A 10,576-nucleotide genomic window follows, 5' to 3' on the forward strand; every position below is an offset into this window, starting at 1 on the left:
TCCTTCGGTTCTTCTCTTATTTCGTCGATGTGTTCGATCCCATACACGCGCCAATGGCTCACCCATACGCCTCTACGAAAATACGTTCGAACGTACGTACATATAAATTTCTATGGATATCGAGAGATGCGTTGGTACGCGTGGAACGTAGCAAGACGCGGCAGATACGTACGATCGGGAATACCTAACCCGGCGGTAATCTAATTTGAATCCCTGAAGCTCGGACTTCGCCAGTAATGGAACACGTATCGAATAATATTACGAGCGATTCGATTCGATATCATTTGTAATTCTGGTCCCGAGACCGCAAGCGGGCTTCTCTCCGAGAAGGCAACCTCGACCGGCCTGCCTGACTGCCGCGCTCCCTGGCTCCGATCGGCTCTCGTGTGAACAACGCGTTTTATGCGTATTCCGGGTGGTACGGGGTAAAGAAGGGGACGAATCGCGTCGTGTTCATCCGCAAAAACCTTCCACGGACGATCTCGCGCCGACGATCAAACCCCCAGCAGACTCGCCACCAGCCTATGGGATAATGGAGATGATCGAATTCCATCGGGAGCCCGGTACGGCACGTGAGAAATCGACAAGACGCAGTACGTACGGTTGTAGAGTTTCGTGAAATCGGAGATACGTCCATAATTAAATTAAATTCGTCGATATTTTGGAAAATACGTGTATGTACGCGCGCCTATTAAACACCATCTCTCTACGATATTAATAAGTTGGTTTTTCTTTTAAACAACACGGATAAAATAATTTGTCGAGCAAGATGACCGAGTTTGATTAATTTCGACTAGTTTTCAATACGCGTGCGGCCAATCACGGAACCTCGTAATGGCCCCTGTAGCTGTTGCCTCTTTGCCTAATGTTAGCCCTTTTAAAGAACGTATCATAAATTGCGTAAAGCGAAGGCGCACCGGCTTTTATACCACGTTGCCCGAGGCAAACCGTTCCCCTTCTACTTTGCCGCCTTTCTCTCCTCCAGCGCGATCCGAAGACGCCCTTGCGCGCCGTTAAAAAGTGGCATTTCGGACGAAATATAAAATTGATAAAACCCACACCACCACCATACTCCCGGCGGCGTAAATCTGCGATTCCCAACGAATCTTCGTTAAAGAGCGATTCCTTCGTTATCGAACCGCCGTTCGATTACGAGATTTCCAGATAAATTAACCTTCTCACGAGAATCAATCATAGCCGATGCATATTTCTCACGCGGTGTCGGTATCCTCTTACGTGCCGATACCTAGCGATCGGTATTTCAGACGATTCGACTCTGGAGCAATTCCTTTCTCTTCTTCTCCGACATAAACTCGTGACTGTTGGAGATATTATAAAAATTCGAACGCAAAAGTCCCAAGATTTAGACAACTTGCCTTCCTTCCAATCTGCCGCCATTTCTCCGTCGCTATCCATACGCGCCACGAAACGCATCCACTCGATCGCGTTGGTATCGTATACGACGTAAAAGACGCGACGACGACGTCCCTTTGTTGAAATGTTTCGCATATTGGCCGCCGCGACCGCCGCCGCCGCCGCCGCTGCCGCCGTCGGAAGTACCGGCTCGCGTTTTCTGTATCACGCTATATGCAAATGAGACATATGCTCTCGCCGCGCCACATAATAAATTACTCGTGTAGAGATCGCCGGTGTATAGGTGGGCCTAAAATTACGTACTGGTCCTGCCAGGGACACACACGGATGGACGAGGCCAGACCCCGACCGAAACGTGTAACGAGCTATGGTGTCCGTGTGCGCGCGACCATCCACGTCTGGTCGTCTTACGGCTTATGGGATAATACGTGCCTCTTACGCGCCCCTCGAACGTAATGCCAAACTGTCCTTTCGTCAGGGAACGGGCTCTACCTTTTATTTCTTCTTCTGCTGCTCTTTTTTTTTTCTCTCTCCTCTTCCTCTTCCCTTTTAAACCCGACTATATCGGGCAGCGTCCGTCGTGAAATTTTTTCTTCCTACGCCACCGGTACTACCGCCATCGTACGCACGAGGTAATTGGTCGAGAAGAACGGAAGTGCGGCATGAAAATGATGAACGACGTCTTGATGCCCGAACAATCCGGCTGTCTAAGGACGCGGCATCGTTTCCTTGTCATTAACGCGCCACCAACGTGTCAAGGAATATTGAAATCTCCAAGGATATCGGCCGTCTGCTTCTTCCTACCGCTCTCGTTTATCGCGATACTCGTTTATCGTATTCTTACGAAAGCGCAGGAAAACGAAAAACCGAATCGACGTCTCGCAACGTACGAACCTCGTTGTAAGGTCGTCGCGTTTTCTTTCGTTAACGCGGTGCGCCGCGTCGTGACCGACAGAGGCAAGATATACGTAGGCTGCGTTTCAAGGATACGAAACAATGCAACATTTGGCCACGTATCTGGGAGAATCGGTTCTCTCTTATGGCAGCTGCGATAAGAGTTTCTGGAGGAGCGCTTGGAAATCCGCTTTAGGTCACCCCCAAAGAGCAAGCTGCTTGTTTACGCGGCCTGTCTTTCCAGACAAAAAAAAAGATCGTTTCCTTTTCTCGTGCAAACACGGCGGCGACGCGTAGCATAAGCCAACGGCGTTGTAAAACAATTTGCCGAGGCTATGGCAAACAATGGACGATCACGAGGATGGTCGTTTGAGGGGACTTGGAGAGGTTTCAAGGTCCACGGAAAGGGTGGCTTCCGTCCGTAATTTTTCGTTTCATAAAACCCTTAATTTTACGATGATTATTGCGAGTTTCTCTGCCCGTTTCGGCAATTTTAATCCCGCCAACGATGCCAAGTTCAATCTGCGAGGCACCATAGGTCTCTCGGTCTGGGTTACGGAAAACTGGGTTTTACGATCCGCCGTCTCCGAAACGAGACACGCTCGGAAAAGGGCACGTGTTTGTGCATCTACGCTTCCACGTCCGCTGGTTTTTGTTGCTGCAGGTAATTGGATTACAGAAAGATTACAGACGGCCGCCGCACGGTCTCTTTGTTTGCGTTTTCCCAGGGTATCATCGGTAAGTCCAATTTTTTTAAGAGCTAGTCTGCGAACTGAAAATTTTCCTTCGGAGCAAGACTCTAGCGCGTTTATTGCATCTTCGACGAAATTACAATTCCATTAGGACCTCGAAGTGCCTCGAGTGATCGGATGTTCCGACGATCGGACGAGACTACAACTTTTACAGCCCATCGTTTTTCGTCGATACTCGCGCCCCCTTCAAACCTACGCCGACAAAGGGAATCCAAAACAAACTCATTCACGGGGAAATCGTTCCAACTCGCAAGACAAACGTGTACAATTCCAGGTTTAGCCGCGTCTATTCGAGGTTAACGATCCAAGATGACTCATGGATCAATCCGTTTCCCTTTAGCGAGACACGGAATACGCAACGTCCGATATCATCAATGGCGCACGAGGTTCGCACACGATGCGTACCATCATCCAGCCTGTCCCTCGTGTACTATCAATCGTGGCCGTCAACTGGTCGTCTCAAGATTAATACTTCCGCGTCTCCGGGAATCGACGCGCCAAACAATTCCAACACCAACGATATCGACTACCGTTTCGTTTCGAGTACGAGCCAGCGCGTAAAATCCAAGCCACGGTGAAAAATGTCATCGTCGTTCAATTACGACGCATCTTGCAACAGGCGGTAAGAGCAGCTACTAATATTAGTAGCGTTCGCAGAAGCCTGCTTCTGGAAAGTAGCACTTGGTATGTGCTCGACGACGCTCGTGTGCGCGCTTTTCTCTCGTCTCTAAATACCGTAACAGCCTATCCAACGAAGCGGCGCCTCCACCGGCTTCGTCTAAACTACTTACATACTCGCTCTAATCGCTCGATATTCGCTCGCTCGCGGAACAAACAAATCTCGTCTATCTATTATCTACCGCTTACTCAGCATCGACCATCTTTCGACGGGCGGATACATTTCGTTGTTCCAACGAGAACAACACGAGAAGGATTTATATTGCACGCGCATTGTCACAGACGACGGGTGACGAACAGATCGAGTATTCGCGTCGTACGACGACGATCAACCGTGTTCCGGTGGTTGAACGTATTGTGCCGAAACGCATAAAGGGAAAATCGTTGGAGACGACCATGGGTGATTAATACTTTTGATAACAGCGGATGTTTGCGGATGAGAAGAGGGTATGAGAGCGAATTCGTGGGTTACGAGGCGAAGAGGATTCGATTGGTCGCGTCGTAGGAAACAACAATAATAGCAAAGTATCGCCGGTGGTATCGGCGAAAGAAACGAAAGAAGCGAACGTACAGCGGTTATCGAGGTTCGGCGAGAACATCCATCAAAATTAAGGTCTGCATTCATCGATGATGCCACGATGGGAACACAAAAGCGGGCCTCCGCCATTAATAAAGAAACCGTCCATTCGATTCTATTAAGAGTCGTTGGCTCGACGCGGAATTTGCATGTGCGAATGAATCGTGCTAGGCATTGTTTCATAGGTTACACCGGGATATCGTGACGATACGTATACCGCGACTGAAATACGACACACGTAATCAGTTGCTCCATCATGCTTCCGTAATAATTCCTATTTTCGCCGCGTGCACGATACGCGTTCAACGATTCTCTTTACGAATAAATTCCGTCAAGTGGCGATACACGTAGATAGCTGGTGTGCTCGTCGGTGACGACAGCTTACGCAACGCGTGAAAATCAAAGCCTGTTACGAAAATGCTCACCTTGACTATGCTCGCCGGCGTCGAACGTTTTGCTGGTCATTTGGAACAACGCGTCCAGAGGACTTCCCTGTCCCGTTGTCCTTTTCCCGTGATGCCCGCTCTGAGAGCCGTGCTGCTGAGACGTTTTCCTCTTGAACTGTTGCTGCTGTTGTTGCTGCTGCAACACCGGATGATGCAGTCCAGGATGTATACCGTGGTGCAAACTATGGTGATGATGATGACCCAGTGGATCGGGACTTCCGGAATCGGAGACGGAGCTCCTTCCGGACGAGGACGAGCTGCTAAGAGGTGGTTCGCTGATGGAGCCCGACATAGACGCCAGCGACATACCCATCAAGGAAAGATCCCTCGGCGTCGTGGAATGGTTGTGATGATGATGCAGATGGTGCTGATGATGAGGTTGCTGCTGCTGCTGCTGCTGCTGCTGCTGTTGCTGCTGCTGCTGCTGGAGATGATGACGGTGGTGATGGTGGTGGTTGAGATTCGACTCGACCGTGTCCCACGGACGTACGATTTTCGCCTTTGGCCGATGCGACAAAATGTCCAGGATGCTGAAAGATTTTACACCTCGTTCGTTCGTGTCTCGATCCCTGTCGTCTTCCTCGTCCGAGTGCTGCATCTGCACCATTTTTAGCCGTTTCAAGGGTTTGAAGTAATCGTCCGCAGCACCGGCCGCCGAGGCACCGTTACTGCTGGTCCTGCTATTCGCTTCCTCGTCGTCCTCGTCGTCCTCTTCCTCGTCTCTCAACGTAGTCACGGAGTCGCCGCCGCTGCTCTCGTGGGTGCGCAGGCCTCTTCCGTTTGACATTCTGTAATCGCCACCGCGAGAATAACTGTCCTCGTCGTCGATCACGGAATCTCTCGGGTAACTGCTTCGCGGGCTCAGTCTCTCCGCGTACTCCTCCCTCGTTTGTGACAACCTCTCGTCCTCGTCCGCGCTGGGAGCGACGACGACCAGAGGCAAAGGGCTCGGGCAACCCACCGAGATCTCGTCCTCGTCGTCCTGAACGTCGCCTCGGCCGGGAGAAGCTCGGCAAGGTGTCCGTCGGTGAGCCGGCGATCCTAGGCAGCCCGGCGTCGTGGCGCTGGAAGACACCGTCGTCGACGGCGACATCGTGTACGATTCTGTCATTTCCGTGGTGCACATCCCTGACGGACGATCGTCGGATCCCTGCGACGTGCAGCCGATTCTTCGGAACGACGTAAGGAGCCGACGAGACGAACGATCGCGGGATCGATTCAATCGACGGTCAACGGTTCACACGCTACACCCATACGCGAAACGACAACATTCGCGAGTTTCTCAAAATCCATCGACACTGAAATTTCGTCGAGCACTTGGCCGCATTTTCGCGCTAGATTCTCCGACCAAGTCGTCGAGAGTCTCGTTCAGACCGGCTGCTGGTCCTCTCCGATCCAACGAGTCATCGTGTGCTTTTCGTACGAGGCAACGCGACCGCCGCTCCACTTTCCGACGCAATTTCTGCTTTCAACGATGCACCGTCATTGTAATTCCCGCTGATCGTCCTCAGTCATCGTTTCAACGGTCCCTCTTACATCACGGCAACCTCCTACGACTCCCACCGTACCGTCCGTCGTTGCGTACCTGTCATCCTTGGATCCTCCTCGAAACGATCTTCCTTTCCAATCGATTCTCGCACGATTAGTAGGACACGAACGAGAAAACCGAACGATCCAATGATACGTACGAAGGTTCGTCCGATCCCGAGGCACTCAGGCACCACCGTCTTCGCAGTCGAGCATCGTGTCTTTCGATCGTCTTGTTCGGTCCACGGCTCGCACTTTGCCGTCGTTCGCTCCAAAACGAGTCCACTCCAAAACGAGTCCGCTGCTGCGAAACAAACCGCGTAGCGTTGCCTGACGCTAGAAACGGAATTTCACACGCGCGTAACGCTGTCGGACGTCTCGGTCGCGACACTATCACGGCCTCGTAGCACACAACGATCCGAGTAGTCCGGTGATCCCGTGGTTAGACGCGAGCATATCGAACGTCGGTTCCGTAGACGCGGACGAAACGTCAATACGTGGATGGTAAACGAGCTACGGGATTTCGTGGCTCGCTATCAGGCCAGGCCAAGCCAGTGACTCGAAATGGTACGGGGACGGGTATCTCGGGCCGGTGTTCCTGCAGGGGCAGGCACTTGGCTCTCGACCGCCTCGAACACGACCGGAGGAGGGAGCACGATCGTTCGAATCCCCTACTACGTCTGGTCGGTTCGTGCACCACCTCTGCCGATGGGACGTTCCTAGTCGGTCTTGCATGGGCGGCCTCAGGGTTAGTCCTGCCTATCCAAACCCCCGGTCAGGCCTAACCGTATCCCCTTAGACACGGCAAAATGACGCTGCCTCGATGGAATTTTTACGAGACGTACTTAACGTCCTGTGGCGCTGCTCCACCAGCCTTAACGTACCCCGGCCCTTTCTCGTCCTTCCTTCCTTCTTTCTTTCTCTTCCTCTTTCGCCACTTCGTCCCTCCCTCGGCTCGTCCTCCTTCCCCTACGACACGCAGTACGTGGCGCTCTTTCTTTCTTTCCGGCTCTCTCTTCTCTCTTCTTTCTCCTCTTTGTCTCTGTCTTCCTTCGTCCAAGTTGGCTGCGAACGTGGGATTGACCCTCCACGACGAAAAGCTCGCCTAACGAGGCCCACCGTGATTTCATCCCACCCGGACTGCCGATATCCAAGTTCCGCTCGGCCGCCACTTCGCGGACCACCGCTTGCCAAATAGCGCGATTTCCAAACTCGCGCTCGTCCACGTTCTCTCGCTGGCGATCCTCTTCCATTCTCTCTTCTTTTCTTCCTTTTTTCCCTCCTTCCTTCCTTTATACGTCGCATCGTCCGTGCATGGTCCGATTCTTATCCGAGTTTCTCCGATGTTGCTTCGTTCATCGACGCGTGAACGGACACTGTTGCCACGATGCGAAACGTCCTTTATTACCACATACATATCGCTTTATCGCTATTACTCCAACTTCGGTACAAAGTGCTTGTCACAGTCGATCACGGTAATGGCAGCGCAATCCCGTTCCATTCGATCCATCGATAACAAAATCTACGTACACGCGCGTACATTTTCTCTGGTAAGAAAACAGAAGCAAGAAATCGGGATCGTCGAGGAAGAAATTCGTTTCTACGATGGCCGACCTTGACGAACCTCGATACGATCGCAGCTCGTATTTACTGCTTTTATGGATGTTTGTTCCTCCGTAGCGTTGTCTAGCCAAATCGAGGTTTCAGCAGCCATTGACGATGATCGGTCGGGACAAGCGGAAGTCACCCGCGGAGCTCGATGGCGAACATGTTTCCGGAATCGTTGGGAACGTTCGTCGTGTAGGGTCGGTCGAAACAGGCAGTGGCGGGGGGAGGGGAAGGAGAGGAGTGGAAGGAATCGTCGACCGAATAACGTCGTTTCGAGCCGCGCTCGTCCGGAACGAGTCTAGAAAGGTATCTCGCGACTATTACATACAGACTATTATCCGCGATCGGTGCTGAGAATCGATTCACTCGCCATGTAATTGTAGCAATCTGGTCGACAACTAGCAGCCGACACGACACGAAAATATCCATCGAGCCTCTTGCCAGAGAAGATCGAATTTTGCCCCCTTGACCGCTTCACAGTTCGCTAGAGAGGACCTTTTCGTCTCTCTCCTCCTCTCTCTGCCTCTCTTTCTCATTTCGTCTCTGTCTTAGGAACAGTTGCGTGACTTTGGAGTTGCACAGAGAACGCCTCGATCTTTGTAAATTAATTTCCATTCGGATGGACAAGAAATCTTTTGGAACGGAATTCGAGCGCAAAATTTGGTTAGATCCACGCGTTTTAAAAGTCATTTGCAGAGATTGTCCGCATACCTTGACCGCGAATATCGTATACAAACTGCTACTACGTCGTACGTCGGCAGAAGCTCGCGCGAACAATGTCCGCAAGCTTCTACCCCGCTGTACGGTTCACGCGCCTCGTCATTCTCAAAGATAAACTAACTCACAACCCAATCGAACGAAATCGACCCCCGTCTTTTCGTTGCATAGCTTCTCAAAACCGTGATATAAGCCTTACGTTTACGTAATTCCCGTAACAAAATACAAACCGATACTACGATATTTCCTTTGCACTTACGTAAGAGATATACTCGTTGTTTCGAGCGTGGCGGACGAGTGGAAATCGCGACAACGATCACGCGTAACTGGGAATCGTGAGCCTCCTAGGAGGCTCACGATTTGGCAAAGACCAAGGCGGGAAGGACTAAGAGGCACGGAGAAGAGACAGCGCAGTGCAGTTGGAGCAGCAAAGGCATACCGAACCAGAGCAACGGTCCGTCCGGTCCTTTTTCTTCTCGTCTCTCCGGCCTTCCCGTCGGCTTTTCTATCCCGATACAAAGAGGCGCGAGCGAGCCTAATTATTATGATAGCTCGCCACTGGATTCTGTCGGTCCCTTTGATCTACCGCCGTTTAGCATGATCCCCCGATATTTAGGTAGGGCCCATTGTGTCCTGTCGGTGGAAGGGGATACCTCGTGCAGCGAATCGTTATGGTGGGGTTGGTCAGAGGACCACGAACTTGGAACGATCCTCACTCTTTCTCTCTCTCTCTCTCTCTCTCTGGGACTCTCTGGGACTATCTGGGACGCGATAAACTATTCATCAATGAGCGGCTTTTTTCACAGAAATTTACACTTTCGTCCAACTTGCTTCCCTCCTTCGATCGTAGACCACACGCGTGCGCCGCCAAGAACCTCGTAAATTCAAAGACGAATCGATTCTCCGATATTTCTTCGGTGATTACCTTATCGATCCCCGAGTGGTACGTACGTATTTAGCTTGTCGCCAGGCTGAATGAAAAATTTACTTGCGCCGATACCTGTGGATAATTCGATGAAGAAATAAAGAGACAACGATCCAGCCGGATAATTTGCAGCGTGTGACGGAAGGACTCGCGAGGAAACCTCTTGGTTCGACGCAGCTTCGACGAGTACTTAATGAAAGGTTATTTATGCGCTAACGGATAATGTTATTTATCCGCCGACCAGCAATCACCTTGGATACGCGTAGTCTATGCACGTCGAATTCGTTGGTCGAATAAATAAGCAGCCACGAGGGAGACCTTTCGCAACGTCCTCGACTGTCTCGCGGTTCTAGCAGAACCGGTGCATAATTCTGACTTTCCTACGCCACGAATTTCTGACATTTATGGGAATGTTAGCGGGTCGATACGGACGTTACCGAGATTCCGAACGAGTTCGAGTCTTGAATGTCAATCAGCTATCCGTTCGCCGCTCTGTTCGCCAACAATTAAAGCAACAAATCTTTTTTTCTCGTTCCGAAACGCAGATGTTCCCAAAACATTTTTTCCTATGGAAGAATCGAAATCCGTGTCTGATTAACACGCCCCTTGCGACTTAATAAGTCGTTAAGCACGCGAAACGAGGCGGGTTCGCAACTACCGATAAAATTACCATTACTACCATCAGAGAAATCCAGTAGGTGCTTCGTAGCGCACGCACACCGGCTTCCCGAGGCAAGGAAAAAATGACTTTACATCGGGTCTACGTTTAACGAAATACCGCACACCGTGCTGCCACTCGTACGAGTAAAGCGACGTGACGAGCACTAATAACTATCCAGTACGCCGTCATTCTTATCGAGTCGTTCCATCAAAACCGAGGTTCTCTCTTTCAGCTGATATAATGGACACCTATACTTAACGGTAATTGCCGCGTGCATCTCGTCGTAATAACGAACCGGTGAACAACTCGCGCGGCCCACGGCGGAGGAACGCTTGTTTGCTTGGCCTTCCCTCGAGGCCTTGCCTCCGCTTCAAATCAAACAGAATTTAAAAGAACCTTTCGTCGTACGCTTCATCC

At 51.2% G+C, this 10,576-nt stretch overlaps 1 protein-coding gene across 1 annotated transcript in view; it reads right to left on the reverse strand.

Annotated features, from left to right (window-relative positions):
• LOC122568457 (alpha-protein kinase 1-like) overlaps positions 1 to 9,787 on the reverse strand; it is a 46,108-nt gene extending 36,321 nt beyond the window's left edge. Inside the window, exon 1 of the mRNA XM_043728207.1 lies at positions 4,701 to 9,787. Within this exon, the coding sequence (XP_043584142.1) occupies positions 4,701 to 5,847 (1,147 nt within the window). The 5' untranslated portion in view covers positions 5,848 to 9,787. The remainder of the gene's footprint in view (positions 1 to 4,700) is intronic.
• Between the last annotated feature and the right edge of the window lie 789 nt (positions 9,788 to 10,576).

The sequence above is a fragment of the Bombus pyrosoma genome, linkage group LG1 (assembly GCF_014825855.1).
Source record: "Bombus pyrosoma isolate SC7728 linkage group LG1, ASM1482585v1, whole genome shotgun sequence".
NCBI lineage: Eukaryota > Metazoa > Arthropoda > Insecta > Hymenoptera > Apidae > Bombus > Bombus pyrosoma.